Source organism: Schistocerca americana, chromosome 4, assembly GCF_021461395.2.
Source record: "Schistocerca americana isolate TAMUIC-IGC-003095 chromosome 4, iqSchAmer2.1, whole genome shotgun sequence".
In the NCBI taxonomy this organism is placed as follows: domain Eukaryota; kingdom Metazoa; phylum Arthropoda; class Insecta; order Orthoptera; family Acrididae; genus Schistocerca; species Schistocerca americana.
This window is the reverse complement of record NC_060122.1, coordinates 344,900,902-344,918,346: the sequence shown is the minus strand read 5'-3', so window position 1 is coordinate 344,918,346 and position 17,445 is coordinate 344,900,902. Positions and strand designations below refer to the sequence as shown.

At 40.1% G+C, this 17,445-nt stretch overlaps 1 protein-coding gene across 1 annotated transcript in view; it reads left to right on the top strand.

Annotated features, from left to right (window-relative positions):
- LOC124613475 (dynein axonemal heavy chain 6-like) overlaps positions 1 to 17,445 on the top strand; it is a 984,594-nt gene that overhangs the window by 413,772 nt on the left and 553,377 nt on the right. The window contains exon 90 of the mRNA XM_047142181.1: positions 86 to 466. Within this exon, the coding sequence (XP_046998137.1) occupies positions 86 to 466 (381 nt within the window). The remainder of the gene's footprint in view (positions 1 to 85; positions 467 to 17,445) is intronic.

The following is a 17,445-nucleotide window of genomic DNA, read 5'->3' as shown; positions in this document are numbered from 1 at the left end:
CTGTTTCTTACCATCATATGTTTTCTTCTACTTACTTTTTTGTGAACTAACCAACAATTTTTCCAAATATTTTGTATGTTCACAGTGTGAAGATGAAATACATCAGTGGGTAATCTGTGATGGTCCAGTAGATGCAGTCTGGATTGAGAATATGAATACTGTCCTAGATGACAACAAAATGTTATGTTTGGCAAACTCAGAACGTATAAAACTCACACCTTGGGTCCACATGGTCTTCGAGGTGCAAGATTTAGCACAGGCCTCCCCTGCTACAGTCAGTCGCTGTGGGATGGTCTATATAGATCCTGAAGAATTGCAGTATATGCCATATGTAAACACTTGGCTGAAGAATCTTGGTGCACCAATGCCACCTGAGCTTAAAGATTATGTCAGGCAGTTGTATGAAGGTTATGTTGACAAAGGACTGACCTTTGTTAAGAAAAACTGCAACCATGCAATAGCACAGGTGTGTTAAAACAGGATAGCATTTTCTTACAAAGCAACTCTCAGCAAGTACACAGCCTTCTTGATATATTTAATAGATCGTAGCACCCTTCTTTCTTTATAAATGCACATAAACAATGTTATTAAGATACAACATAAGTCTTGTTTCCTAGTGATATGCACTGATTCATTCATTCATCCATGACATTCTGTGGATCCCACCATGAAGAAAAATCATTTGCATTGTGGTGGCTCTGAGCACTATGGGACTTAACAGCTGTGGTCATCAGTCCCCTAGAACTTAGAACTACTTAAACCTAACTAACCTAAGGACATCACACACATCCATGCCCGAGGCAGGATTCGAACCTGCAACCGTAGCAATTGCACGGTTCCGGACTGCGCACCTAGGACCGCAAGACCACCGCGGCCGGCTTTGCAGTGTGAAACAAGTCATGATTTAAATTAACAAAAAGAAACATCTGCTACTTGGTGTGCTGAATTGAAGAGAGTCATATGTAATAAATAGGACAGAAGATGTTGATACTGTAGGGGAAGTAGGCTAAAACATCTTGGCCTTGGTGTATGTCATGAAGATATCTTGAATGAACCTTAGCCAAACAGTGGCTCCTCTTTGGCTTAGTATGCCTCCTTCCAGAGCATTGTCCTCCACCTTCCTGCTGGCTCCATAAAGACATCATCCATATAAGATCCACTGTCTACCAACACTACTTCATCTCTTATAGTTACCAAACTGTCATGTTAAAAAAGTGGTCTAGCCACCTGTGGATGATACATCTGCAGTGACTAGCAATCACTTGCCCAATACGCTGAATATTTTATTAAAAAGCAAAAGGTCAGACTTGTCATCTTGAAACAAGTTTTGATTTTTTCCTGCTGTTAGTCAACTTAGCAAAATCATCATCTGCAGAATTTCAGCTACTGACATGAGCTGGAAATTGGTCGAGAGAAAATAAGAAGTATGACAATTTTTGCATGATTTTTGCATTTAAAACTGCCAGGTGTACAGCCCTGAATTCTCACACTGTGTTACACAGTGCACTCTTGCCTTGTCGCTGATTTGTGAGAGGAGTACTGAATTGCCACTTGAAAGTGGTCAAAACATAATTTAATATACATAGAGAAGTACAGTTATCTTTTATCCAGAATGCTCTTTCCAGATTGATAAGAAGTACATTTAATTAAAAGCTGGCCAGGGTGGCCGAGCGGTTCTAGGCGCTACAGTCTGGAACCGTGCGACCGCTACGGTCGCAGGTTCGAATCCTGCCTCGGGCATGGATGTGTGTGATGTCCTTAGGTTAGTTAGGTTTAAGTAGTTCTAAGTTCTAGGGGACTGATGACCTCAGAAGTTAAGTCCCATAGTGCTCAGAGCCATTTGAACCATTTTTTAATTAAAAACGGGATTTCCAAAACATCAAAATTAATTTTGTTTCTTGTAAATTTTGTAAAAATATGAAATACCAATACAGTGTCCCAAATGTGTATTATTTGTGTGTCATTTACATTAATTAAACATAACATTTGATAGTGCCATAATCCACAGACATTCATCCAGGTACTTACACAAAGTGTAACATAAGGCAGGAGTCCTTCCTATTGTCAGTGTATCTGAGTAGTACCATGCACAGTTCATCAGAGTTTAAAACCTAAGAAGAGGAAAACTGATATCTGTGATTGCAGTTTAATGATATTATATGAGTGGTGGGCTGAAAACTACATTGATTTATCCAAAATCATTTTCTCTGTTAATGATGCAGAAAATGTCTGCCGGTGCCAGAAAAACTCTCTGTCTAGCAGAAGACATACACACTATGGGAAGTCCAGATAGATTGTTACTCATTATACAGAAGATACATTGAGTCACAGGCAGCTGCAACAAAACGACCACCATACATTTTAGCTTTTGGCCAAAAGGCCTTCTTGTGAAGTAGAGAACACACACAGACATTCACACAAGCACAACTCTCATACATGAGACCACTGTCTCTGGCCACTGTGACCTGACTGAGTTATAACAGTGCCCAATGGGAGCAACAATATAGTGTGGGTTGTGGGTGTGAGGAGAAAGCATGGGACAAGGAGCTGAAGAAAGCAGGGTGGTGTGGGGGATGGTGTAGTTCTGCTGGGGGAACATGCAGGAACAAGGCAAAGGCAGGTTAGAGCTGCTAGATGCAGTTGGTACATGTGTGGCAGGGGGAGGGGGGGGGGGCAGAATCATGAACATAAGCCCCTGGCCTTGACCTTTGCTAGTCCCTGTTCTTCACTTACCCTTCCTGTTCCCTGCTTCCACTCGAGTATGACATAGCCTGTATTCTGCCACACATCCACTTGTCCTTCAGGTCTACTGCTTGTAGCCATTTATTTCCATCTTCATTCAGCCAATTCTTTGGCCAGGAATGAAATTTTAGCTCCTGACTTTTCTTTTGGAGGCAGCTGCTAATCAAATGTGTGACTGTCATTTTATGAAAATAATTATCTTCAATTTCTTCATGTCAGTGAACCATAGTCTGTCACATAAAGTGTTTCATTTTTATTTCTAACTAAATGTATGCACTATTTCAATGTTTGTCTATGCCATGAGACTCAATTTACAAAACAATTTTTGGAGCAAGATTTTTGGTTATAGCAATGTGTTCCTCAAGGTTACCCAAAATTAACAGCAAATGCTTCCAAAAACAAATATTAGCTTATTTGTTAACATAGCTGTGAAAACAGATTATTGTTCTATGAGTATTGCCTTGATGAGACAGCCCACATTCCCCCGATCATCTACAGTCCACTCACTGTAACGACAGATAGTAAATGGAGGGGTATCCATCTCGGAGATGCAAATGCCAAACCAGGAAATACACGTTTTTGTGATTTTGTATAGGTAACTTCTAGTTTGTATCAGCAGCTTAAATTTAGTATATGGGTTTTCAGTCGTGTTAAGTATGAGTGGTAAAATACTCATTGGAAGTTTTGACATGACAAGTCTGACCCTTTGTGCGTATGAGTCTTCATAGACAGGTAACCCTCCAAATATAGTTTTTGATTAGATGCCCTATGTCAGGCTCTTCCAACACTGCTTCATCAGGCAGGGGCACTCGCAGGACCCTTCCTCTCACCTAAGGGCTCATATAGGTAATGTAGACATCCCACCAGATATTATTGCATGCATTCTTGCATTCTACGCATGCATGACATACTTGGCCACCACTCGCCACCTGAGCTTGGGCAGTAAAATATAAACACAACCACTATGATCCTGCTGCAAGACTGCCGGCACATCACGTTTTTGCCTACCTGTGCCCATGTCTGCGCTGTTACTCCCATGTGGGCACTGATCGAGAACAGCCTGTTCATATCTACAGTGTCCTAAGTTCTCCATCCACCCCTTCTAACAATGTATGAAGAGTATCCTGTCAATATCCAATCCAATGTCAGCCCATGCTAGAACAACTAAACTGAATCTGTCAATGCTTTCACACACATCTACTCCCAAATCCTATCCAGATGGGTCATGTACCTGTGGAAAAGCTAAGTTTAGCATATCAAATGTAATGCCATCTGCAAAAACAGCCATGTCAAATGTCAATTCCACTGTAATTTTTGTACAGTGTTTTCCATGGACCCAATTTCCAATCTACTATTTTTATTAATGGTTATTGATAATCACATCAGCTGTGTTGTTACACATTATCAGGTTGTGTTGTGCCAAAAGATGTTCTAAGAACAAAATCAGTCATAATGCAATAAAGTTAGTTCGGTTCATGTTCCATGGATCATGTCATGTGATATATCATAATTATGTGGAACATGTCATTTTCCATTCACACTGTAATATGGGTACATGCTAAACATTTCCGGGGGGGTTTTATGAAAAAAATACTGATTTCAGTTATTAATTCATACCCACCAACTTTTAGACACTACAATAATGGAAATAATTTCTATGGAACATAAGGTGTTGTCAAGGAGAAATTTTTTTGTTATATTTTCCAAATTTTACTTTGCTGCCTGTCACACATTGTATATCACTGAGTAAGTGACCAAAAATTTTAGTTGCAGCATCGTGCACCTCTTTTTGTACTGATGACAAACTTAATGTGGAGTAATGGATTTCGTTTTTCCTTCTGGTATTGTAACTATTTACATCTTTGTTCCTTTTTAACTGTGGTGGATTACTTACAACAAAGTTCATAAGCAATAAATATACTGTCAATCAGTAGTTAGAATGCCCAGATACTTAAACAGATGTTTACAAGATGATCATGGGTGAGCACCATGTATTTTTCTTACAGCACATTTTTGAACAAGGAGGGCTTTCTTTCTTAAAGATGAGTTACCCCAGAACATTATTCCACATGACATTATTGAATGAAAACATCCAAAACATGTCAACTTACTGATTTGTCTCTCCCCAAGATTTTCAATGATTCTAAGTGCAAATGTGGCTGAACTAAACTGTTTTAGAAATTTCAAAATGTGTTTTTTCCCGTTTAAATTCTCATCAGTATGGACAACTAAAATTTTTAGGGCTTCCACCCTATTTATTATTTCCTCACCATATTTTACACTTACCATTGGTGTTGTACCCATAGATGTGCAGAACAGAATACTGTATGTTATGCCTCTTTTAAATTGAGGGTGAGACCATTTGCAGAAAATACAGTTGACGATACTTCTAACAATGCTGTTTAATTTTTCCTCTATTTCCATATGTATGCTTGGTGTGATTACAACACCAGTGTCATCTACAAAAAGAACTAATTCTGCTTGTTATATTTAGGTGTAAGATTGTTTACATACAAGAGGAACAATAATGGTCCTATGATTGAGCTTTGGGAACCCCATAGATGGTTTCTCCCCAGTCAGAATTACATCTGTGGACTATATTGGTTGAATTACTAAGTACAACTTTCTGCATTCTTTTGTTTAATATGACATTATCAATTATTTGCTACACTATCAATCACATAAAACTTCAATTCATCTGGGAGAATGCTGTCATTCACATAGTCAGATACTTTAGATAGGTCATAGAAAATACCAACCAGCACTATTTTATTATTTAATGCTTGCTAAATTTGATGAATGATCATGTAAATGGCAACCTCATTAGAACAATTCTTCTGAAAGCCAAACTGTGAATTGCTAAGGCTATTACTGTTTCTAAGCTGAGATACTATTGTAGAATACATCACCCTCTGAAAAATTTTGGAAAATGATATGAGCATTGAAACAGGTTGGTACTTATTGACATCTCTCTTATCACGTTTCTTAAAGAGGACTTGTCAAGAGCATATTCCAGTATCTCTGGGAAAATGCCTTGAGTTAGTGATGCATTGCATATTTCAGATAAGACTGGGCTCATTATATGGGAACAGATCTTTACTACTGTATTGGAAACACCACCAAAACCAGACGAATTTTTAGATTTGAGAGAATGTATAATTTTCTTAATTTCAGAATTAGAAATTGACAATACATTCATATGATTGAATTTTATGAGAGCTACTTTTTCGGCATACTGCTATGATTTTTCTTGTGAACTGTTTGTCCCTGTACTTTCTACTGTATTTAAGAAATGATTATTAAATATATTTGCAACTTGTGAGTCATCATTTATATCCCTGCCATTCAGTTCAATAGTGATGGTGTCCTGTTCTGTGACAGGTTGTTCTGTCTCTCGTTTCAGTATATCTGATATAGTCTTGAGTCTGTTGTCAGAATTACTGATTTCTGACATTATGTGTATATTCCTTGATTTTTTAATAAATATTCTCAGTAATTCTGAGCAGTTTTTGTAGTGGGTAACTACTGCAGGATCTCTACTGTTACCGACAGGTACATTTTTCTATTCTTTCCACAGTTTACTTTAATCCCTCTAATGATCCATGGTTTTTTACATGGCTACCAAAACATAATCTTGTCAACAGACCTCTCAAAATGCCACAGGAATTTTAGTCATGTGTAAAGACTATCAGTGTCACCAAAAGTAGTGTCCAGAAACCCATTAATGGCATAGGTATTGAAACTGAGTGCAGCAAAGCAAAAACAGGAATGCAGAGATTTATTTTCAAATATTACTTTACTAAGGAAAAACTAGGAGTACTGCTCCTGTTTCATTCTGGTAACACTGCAAAGACAAATGATATAGTTAATGTCAGTGGCAATGGGAGACAGCTGAAACTGCTAAAATTAAACATAGGTCAAGGGCTTGAAGGAATCTGTACTGATCTACACACCCCACAATGTGATGTGTGTTCACCTCTTTATGATTTATTGTCGCCAAATGATACTCATTGCAATAGACAAAGAAAAAGTGCAGTGAGTTCAAATTTACTGAAGAGAACTAATTGTCTGATTAATTTTGGTAAGAATATATTTTCTTATTTTAGAGGGCATCTAAGGCTGACGTATGGTTAGAGAACATGATGTCTATTGGGAGTGCATGCAAAAGTAATATTGATATATTGATTGTCATAATACAGATATAAAAGCTCTGTGCACTGTGATAACCCAGCACGAAAAGGCACATGTCATTGTCTCTACTGTGTATGCACCATGAAATGGGAAATTTGAAAGTGGTCTGATATTTGAATTTATGTTACATTCAAGTGGTACATTCTGAACATGGGTTCCCTATGAAAAATTTTCTAGTAAGTCCCCTCTACTTTCCCTAGTCTGGAATAGGAATTGTGAAACATTTTGTATTTTAAATGAGGGATGCAAAAGTGATAGCATCATTTATATATTTACTGTAGGAGAGAATCAGAGGATTCTATGGTCAAGTTCAAAAGAGTTAAAAAAGAAAAGATTGGTGCTTTCATACCATGTGATAGTTGTATTACAGCCCAAGCACCCGGAGTTGGCAGTCATATGGGCATGAGGTGTGCCATGCTTGTGGGGATGAATGGCGTCTGTTTCTCTTTTGCCAAAAGCTTTGTGTAAGTATCTTTAAACTGTGCTAGATGTTACTACCATCTCCATTAGCTGTTGGTATATTCAACATTTCTCTGCATATTAGTGGAGAAATCTGATGTTGCCCAGGTATTTATTTACAACTGTGAATTTATGACCATACCAGGCAGCATCTGGCCTTTTGCTTAATTTTATGATTTCATATCTCCTGAACTACTTGTTGTACAATGATATTTGGTATATTCAACATTTCTCTGCATATTAATGGAGAAATCTGATGTTGCCCAGGTATTTATTTACAACTGTGAATTTATGACCATACCAGGCAGCATCTGCCCTTTTGCTTAATTGCTTAATTTTATGATTTCATATCTCCTGAACTACTTGTTGTACTATGATATAACTCTGTAGGTGCATTCAGCAGCATATTTTTGTACCATCTGCAAAACGTACTGGGAATGGAGTTAGTAGGAATGAAGTAATAAATTTAAACATCACGCATAATGCGGCCGTTTTTCACGCATTTCGGTGTTTATGACATCACATTTTCTGAACTATGTTTTCTACAATGATATAATTTTGGTGGTACAGTCAGTGGCACATGTGGAAACTGTCTGCAAGATTTATTGTGAACAGAGTTAATAGCAAAGAAGTAATAAATTTAAATGTTATGTATGATGCAGCAGTTTTTCATACATCTTATTGTTCAAGACATCATACTTCCTGAAACACGTGCTGTAAAATGATATAATCTTGCACTTACATTCAGTGGTAATTGTTCATAATCTCTGTAAAATCTATCTTGAATGCATTTAGTAGTAAAGAAGTAATAAATCACAATGTCGTGCCTCATGCCATACTTTTGCTGCATGAACAGCACAAAAGTAGTAAGCAATAAACGCTTTTCCTCATATCACTTTGAAGGGGTTGTCACTGAGGAAAAATTTTGTAAAGTTTTGAAATTATGTGTTAAGTTCATTCAGTTCTCAAATACTGAATGAATAAGTCAGGGAATACATCCATCAAGGGGTACACTTCTTTTTCACCCTCACTCATTTGGTGGGTACGTGGTTATCACTCCCACAGCAGTTGTCACCCGATCGTAAGGATATATATGTACCAAATCTGGCTGAAATTGGTCCAGTGGTATAGGAGGAAATGTTAAAAATACACACACACACACACACACAGATATATATATATATATATATATATATATATATATATATATATATATATATATATATATATATATTAAAAAGAAACAAAGATGATGTGACTTACCAAATGAAAGTGCTGACAGGTCGACAGACACACAAACACACACACAAAATTCAAGCTTTTGCGACAAACTGTTGCCTCATCAGGAAAGAAGGAAGGAGAGGGAAAGACGAAAGAATGTGGGTTTTAAGGGAGAGGGTAAGGAGTTATTCCAATCCCAGGAATGGAAAGACTTACCTTAGGGGGAAAAAAGGACGGGTATACACTCTCACACACACACATATCCATCCACACATATACAGACACAAGCAGACATATTTAAAGACAAAGAGTTTGGGCAGAGATGCCAGTCGAGGCAGAAGTGCAGGGGCAAAGATGTTGTTGAATGACAGGTGAGGTATGAGTGGCGGCAACTTGAAATTAGCAGAGATTGAGGCCTGGTGGATATGGGAAGAGAGGATATATTGAAGAGCAAGTTCCCATCTCCGGAGTTCGGATAGGTTGGTGTTAGTGGGAAGTATCCAGATAACCCGGACGGTGTAACACTGTGCCAAGATGTGCTGGCCGTGCACCAAGGCATGTTTAGGCACAGGATGATCCTCATTACCAACAAACACTGTCTGCCTGTGTCCATTCATGCGAATGGACAGTTTGTTGCTGGTCATTCCCACGTAGAATGCGTCACAGTGTAGGCAGGTCAGTTGGTAGATCACGTGGGTGCTTTCACACGTGGCTCTGCCTTTGATCGTGTACACCTTCCGGATTACAGGACTGGAGTAGGTGGCGGTGAGAGGGTGCATGGGACAGGTTTTACACTGGGGGCGGTTACAAGGGTAGGAGCCATAGGGTAGGGAAGGTGGTTTGGGGATTTCATAGGGATGAACTAAGAGGTTACGAAGGTTAGGTGGACGGCAGAAAGACACTCTTGGTGGAGTGGGGAGAATTTCATGAAGGATGGATCTCATTTCAGGGCCGGATTTGAGGAAGTCGTATCCCTGCTGGAGAGCCACATTCAGAATCTGATCCAGTCCCGGAGAGTATCCTGTTACAAGTGGGGCACTTTTGTGGTTCTTCTGTGGGAGGTTCTGGGTTTGAGAGGATGAGGAAGTGTCTCTGGTTATTTGCTTCTGTACCAGGTCGCGAGGGTAGTTGCGGGATGCGAAAGCTGTTGTCAGATTGTTGGTGTAATGCTTCAGGGATTCCGGACTGGAGCAGATTCGTTTGCCACGAAGACCTAGGCTGTAGGGAAGGGACCGTTTGATGTGGAATGGGTGGCATCTGTCGTAATGGAGGTACTGTTGCTTGTTGGTGGGGTTGATGTGGACGGACGTGTGAAGCTGGCCATTGGACAGGTGGAGGTCAACATCAAGGAAAGTGGCATGGGATTTGGAGTAGGACCAGGTGAATCTGATGGAACCAAAGGAGTTGAGGTTGGAGAGGAAATTCTGGAGTTCTTCTTCACTGTGAGTCCAGATCATGAAGATGTCATCAATAAATATGTACCAAACTTTGGGTTGGCAGGCCTGGGTAACCAAGAAGGCTTCCTCTAAGCGACCCATGAATAGGTTGGCGAACGAAGGGGCCATCCTGGTACCCATGGCTGTTCCCTTTAATTGTTGGTATGTCTGGCCTTCAAAAGTGAAGAAGTTGTGGGTCAGGATGAAGCTTGCTAAGGTAATGAGGAAAGAGGTTTTAGGTAGGGTGGCAGGTGATCGGCGTGAAAGGAAGTGCTCCATCACAGCGAGGCCCTGGACGTGCAGGATATTTGTGTATAAGGAAGTGGCATCAATGGTTACAAGGATGGTTTCTGGGGGTAACGGATTGGGTAAGGATTCCAGGCGTTCAAGAAAGTGGTTGGTGTCTTTGATGAAGGATGGGAGACTGCACGTAATGGGTTGAAGGTGTTGATCTACGTAGGCAGAGATACGTTCTGTGGGGGCTTGGTAACCAGCTACAATGGGGTGGCCGGGATGATTGGGTTTGTGAATTCTAGGAAGAAGGTAGAAGGTAGGGGTGCGGGGTGTCGGTGGGGTCAGGAGGTTGATGGAGTCAGGTGAAAGGTTTTGTAGGGGGCCTAAGGTTCTGAGGATTCCTTGAAGCTCCGCCTGGACATAAGGTTCTGAGGATTCCTTGAAGCTCTGCCTGGACATTCCTACGTGGAATGTTTCCCTCTATTATAACCATATATATATATATATATATATATATATATATATATATATATATATATATATATATATATATGTGTGTGTGTGTGTGTGTGTGTGTGTGTGTGTGTGTGTGTGTGTGTACGTGCGGATGGATATGTGTGTGTGTGCGAGTGTATACCTATCCTTTTTTCCCCCTAAGGTAAGTCTTTCCGCTCCCGGGATTGGAATGACTCCTTACCCTCTCCCTTAAAACCCACATCCTTTCGTCTTTCCCTCTCCTTGATGAAGCAACCGTTGGTTGCGAAAGCTTGAATTTTGTGTGTATGTTTGTGTTTTCCTTGTGTGTCTATCAGCCTACCAGCGCTTTCGTTTGGTAAGTCACATCTTCTTTGTTTTTAGATATATTTTTCCCACGTGGAATGTTTCCTTCTATTATATCATCATCATCATTTAAGACTGATTATGCCTTTCAGCGTTCAGTCTGGAGCATAGCCCCCTTATAAAATTCCTCCATGATCCCCTATTCAGAGCTAACATTGGTGCCTTTTCTGATGTTAAACCTATTGCTTCAAAATCATTCTTAACCGAATCCAGGTACCTTCTCCTTGGTCTGCCCCGACTCCTCCTACCCTCTACTGCTGAATCCATGAGTCTCTTGGGTAACCTTGCTTCTCCCATGCGTGTAACGTGACCCCACCATCTAAGACTGTTCGCCCTGACTGCTACATCTATAGAGTTCATTCCCAGTTTTTCTTTGATTTCCTCATTGTGGGCACCCTCCTGCCTTTGTTCCCATCTACTGGTACCTGCAATCATCCTAGCTACTTTCATATCCGTAACCTCAACCTTGTTGATATGGTAACCTGAATCCACCCAGCTTTCGCTCCCATGCAACAAAGTTGGTCGAAAGATTGAACGGTGCACAGATAACTTAGCCTTGGTACTGACTTCCTTCTTGCAGAAGAGAGTAGATCGTAGCTGAGCGCTCACTGCATTAGTTTTGCTACACCTCGCTTCCAGTTCTTTCACTATGTTGCCATCCCATGAGAATATGCATCCTAAGTACTTGAAACCGTCCACCTGTTCTAACTTTGTTCCTCCTATTTGGCACTCAATCCGGTTATATTTCTTTCCCACTGACATTACTTTCGTTTTGGAGATGCTAATCTTCATACCATAGTCCTTACATTTCTGATCTAGCTCTGAAATATTACTTTGCAAACTTTCAGTCGAATCTGCCATCACAACTAAGTCATCCGCATATGCAAGACTGCTTATTTTGTGTTCACATATCTTAATCTCACCCAGCCAGTCTATTGTTTTCAACATATGATCCATAAATAATATGAACAACGGTGGAGATAGGTTGCAGCCTTGTCTTACCCCTGAAACTACTCTGAACCATGAACTCAATTTACTGTCAACTCTAACTGTTGCCTGACTATCCATGTAAAGGCCTTTAATTGCTTGCAAAAGTTTGCCTCCTATTCCATAATCTTGTAGAACAGACAATAACTTCCTCCTAGAAACCCGGTCATATGCCTTTTCTAGACCTATAAAGCATAGATACAATTCCCTGTTCCACTCATAACACTTCTCCATTATTTGCCGTAAGCTAAAGATCTGGTCCTGACAACCTCTAAGAGGCCTAAACCCACACTGATTTTCATCCAATTGGTCCTCAACTAATGCTCGCACTTTCCTTCCAACAATACCTGAGAAGATTTTTACCCACAACGCTGATTAAAGAGATACCTCTGTAGTTGTTACAATCTTTTTTGTTTCCATGTTTAAAGATTGGTGTGATTACTGCTTTTGTCCAGTCTGATGGAACCTGTCCTGACTCTTAGGCCATTTCAATTATCCTGTGCAGCCATTTAAGACCTGACATTCCACTGTATTTGATGAGTTCTGACTTAATTTCATCCACCCCAGCTGCTTTATTGCACTGCAATCTATTGACCATTTTCTCCACTTCCTTCAATGTGATCCTATTTCCATCATCATTCCTATCCCATTCTACCTCGAAACCTGAAACATTACTGATCGTATTTTCACCTACATTGAGCAACTCTTCAAAATATTCCCTCCATCTGCCCAGGGCATCCACAGGATTCACCAGCAGTTTTCCTGACCTGTCCAAAATACTTGTCATTTCCTTCTTACCTCCCTTTCGAAGACTGCTAATTGCACTCCAGAATGGTTTTCCAGCAGCTTGACCCATAGTCTCCAACCTGTTTCCAAAGTCTTCCCAAGATTTCTTCTTGGATGCTGCAATTATCTGTTTGGCTTTGTTTCTTTCTTCAACATAACTTTCTCTGTCTACTTGAGTTCTAGTATGTAGCAATTTTTGATACGCCTTCTTTTTCCTTTTACAGGCTTCCTTGACTGTGTCATTCCACCAAGCTGTTTGCTTCATCTTACTTTTACACACTGCTGTTCCAAGACATTCTTTAGCCACTTCTAGTACTGTGTCCCTGTACCTTGTCCATTCCTTTTCCAATGACTGTAATTGACTACATTCAACTAACTGGTACATTTCTGAGATCGCTGTTATGTACTTGTGCCTGATTTCCTTATCCTGAAGTTTCTCCACTCTTATCCTCCTACATATGGGCCTGACCTCCTGCACTTTCAGCCTCATAATCCCAATTTCACTGCAGATTAAATAATGATCAGTGTCATCAAAGAATCCCCTGAATACACGTGTGTCCCTCACAGCCTTCCTGAATTCCTGATCTGTTATTATATAGTCAATGACAGATCTGGTTCCCCTGCCTTCCCAAGTAAACCGGTGAATGTTCTTATGTTTAAAAAAGGAGTTTGTGATTACTAAGCCCATACTGGCACAGAAATTCAAGAGTTGTTTCTCGTTCCTGTTGGCCTCCATATCCTCTCAAAGTTTACCCATAACCTTTTCATACCCTTCTGGTCGATTTCCAGTCCTGGCATTAAAATCACCCATGAGCAGAACACTGTCCTTGTCCTGTACTCTAACAACTAAACTCATAAAAACTATCCATCTTATCTTGATCTGTCCCTTCACAATGCTAATATACTGACACAATCCTAATTTTCTTCCTAGACACTGTCAAATCTATCCACATCAGTCGTTCGCTTACATACCTTATTGCAACTATGCTGGGTTCAATTTCTTTCCTGATGTAAAGCCCTACACCCCATTGTGCTATTCCTGCTTTGACTCCTGACAGGTAGACCTTGTATTCTCCCACTTCCTCTTCTTTCTCACCCCTTACCCGAATGTCACTAACAGCTAAAACATCGAGCCCCATCTTACTTGCAGCCTCTGCCAGCTCTACCTTCTTCCCAGAGTAGCCCCCATTGATATTAATAGCTCCCCATCTCATTACTATTTGTTTGCCAAGTCGTATCTTAGGAGTCCCTGGTTTGTCAGTTAGAAGTGGGACTCCGTCACCTCCAAAGGTCCGTGGCATTTTGCTCTGATTGTTGCCAGCATCATATTTAAAGTACCAGGGAAGCAGGTTGCTAGCCTTACTTGCCCCGAGTCCCATTGGGTTTTACCCCTAATGGTTGAGGGACTAACCGGTGGATTTGGTAGACTTTGCCGTATGAGCACAAAGGTGACCACGACTCTGAATATGTCCGAGATGCCCAGCCTTATTCCAAAGTAACTGGTATCCCTACTGTCGGGACCACTTACTTGGCCACTCATACATTGCCCATGGTTCATGAACTAGGACATGACTACAGGAACTCACACCATGAACCACAAAAGGGGCTCATTACATACAAAATATTTTGTGAATGTAAGAAAGTCAAGTGTCTCTCCAGTTTCTCTCTGCATAATTGTTGATACAATAATTTGCTAGTGTGGGGCCAGAACTTGATGTCCAATGGGTACATTTGGCAGCTAACCATATTCCTATCCTCAGGTTTGTTGATCAACTGCAACCACTCCCCCCCCCCCCCCCCCCCCCCCCAACCACCCACCCCTTGGCTTGCCATTGCCACTCTGAGGTTTGTATGTGGCGATGTGTTCTGGAGATGTGCCTGCAGGTACACTGTCTGTCTCGAATGCCAGTCTACTGTTGTTGCATGGTCTCTCTTCCATTTTTTAACTAAACTCTATGTAGGTTCCCAGTCCTTAATAAGTTTGTAGATACTGTTTACATCTGCATGTAAATCTACTCCTGAACCACTATAAAGCACGTGGCAGAGGGTACTTTCAACTGTATCATGTTTTACAGGATTTTGTTTCCTTGTGTGCCTCTAAATGTTTTCATTTGTAAAACATGTTATAGGATTTCCATGTTCCATTTTGTATGGGACACAGATAGAACAACTACTTACATGCCTATGTCCACACTTTGATTAGTCAAATTTTGTCTGTGTGTTACCTATGGAGTTCAAACTTAGTAAACTGATTGTCATGGGATACTTGGTATCTACCAACAAGCTTCTGCCAGTTTAGGTTTTCACCATTTCAGTGATACATATGAATCAAATAAACATCTGAGCATTTATGCTGCTATTCTCTGTATATATTCAATACCCACTGTTAGTAGTTTTGGTATAGAGCTCACACTCCAGAACAATATTGTAAGACAGTATGTACTTGAGTTTTGTAAGTAGTTCAAAAATGGTTCAAATGGCTCTGAGCACTATGGGACTTAACTTCTGAGGTCATCAGTCCCCTAGAACTTAGAACTACTTAAACCTAACTAACCTAAGGATATCACAAACATCCATGCCCGAGGCAGAATTGAAACCTGTGACTGTAGTGGTCGCGCGGTTCCAGACTGTAGCGCCTAGAACCGCTCGGCCACTCCAGCTGGCTTTCTAAGTAGTCTCTTTCACAAATAGACAACATTTTCTCAGTATTCTACCAATGAACTGAAGTCTGCCACCTGCTTTATTTAATCTTCAGCTTATGTGATCACTCTGTTTCACATTCCTGCAAATAGTTACACATGGGTATGAGTTGACTGACTCCAATTGTCTCAGTTATATTGCAGTTGCAGCTGACCAGCTGGTCACTTTATTGTATCTCAACAGATTCTTTAACATGTTGACAGTTGTTGGTTCATTGACGGATGTTTCATGACCATTCCAGGCACATGGTGTTAGGTATGAGGCTCTGCTGTGGCAGACCTTGGCCACACAGCATCAGGCATGTGGATCTGCTGTGGTTGCTGGTAGCTACATGACAGTCACCATGTTAATGAGACAGCCCAAATAGTTAAGAAATCTGTGCCAGTACCATTTTTTGTATTTCTGGTAGACAGTGCTTTTTGACTGCAGACTTTTTTGACGGCAGTAGATGCTGAAGCTGCTATTGTCTGTTGTAGCAATTTTCTATTATATGTACAGTCTGCTCCGTACGCATCACGCTAAACTGGCAGGAGTGTTGATGGGTATCAGGCTTACACACCCCTAGGTCCACATAATTTTCACTAAACCTTGGGTTTTATGTAATGTCTCAGCAACTTTAGAGTAACAATTGCCAACATTCTTGTTATCTTTGATATTATTCCTATTTTTACCATAGTTCCAGTACATGGATCGCTAAAACTTTCTGGCCAGAAGCTTGACTTTGGAGACCACTTGCAACTTCATGTATTTCTTGATAATAATTATGCACAAACAGAAGGAGCAGTTGTAATCACTCCAGTTTCACCAGTTGTAAGTGATACACACATGGAGCACTTAGAGAAGATGATCCTGGAAACAGCTTGGTGGAAACTGATGTGTTTCTTCGGTCACATTGGTGATGCTTTCATTATATGGCACATGGAAGAGACAAGCTGGATGAATTCCTCAGATATCTCAACTTCGTACATTTGGAGATCGACTTTACCATAAAAGTTGAAGCGAATGAGGTGTTTCTCTGTCCGGATGTTCTAGTAAACAGGAGAACAGACTGCACAGTAAGGTACAGCATAAATCACAAGAAGACACAAAATAACTTGTAGTTGTACATTGACGCTAAATTACCATCACTTTCCACACAGGAAAGTAATGCTCAAACCACTTGTTTATAGGACTCACATCCACTCTGAGATGGAGAATCTCACCAAAGAACTCAAACACCTAAAGGTTGTTTCACATAATAACAACAACACAAAGCAATAGATTTGGCAGACACTATGCCCTACATAATAGGGGAGGTGGGGAAAGTTGTACCTAGTGCATTTATCCCATACAGTGGCACACTTAATAGAGTCAAGAAAAGACTTGGTTGTCATATATTTAGACATATTGTCTTGGGCTGTCTGTGACTGTAACTTGTAGGTTGGCAATGTTTTTGTTATTAATATGCCATCCTCAGTCACAATATTTAATTTTCCTGTTTTAGTACAACATGTCTTGTATCTATAACTTCATTCTCGAGCCTTACATTTAATTATTTGGGCATTATTTCTGCTTCATTTTGCCACAAAATGTCAATCTGCTGCAGCAATGAAAAACTTACACACACCACATGAAAAAAAAGAAAAGAAAAAGATTTGTTGAGAGAGGAAATACTTGATTAATTGTGTATTTCCATTCTGAAAATGTAAATCAAGCACAGTCAGATCAAAGACTGCATAGGTCAGCCATATTGGAACATATGTTGAAATTCATTTAATTTATGCTGCTCACAAAATATTCAGGATTGTAACATTAATTGTAATTTTTTTCGGTCTACAATGATTTATATTAGCAAAAAAATTGGCTGACA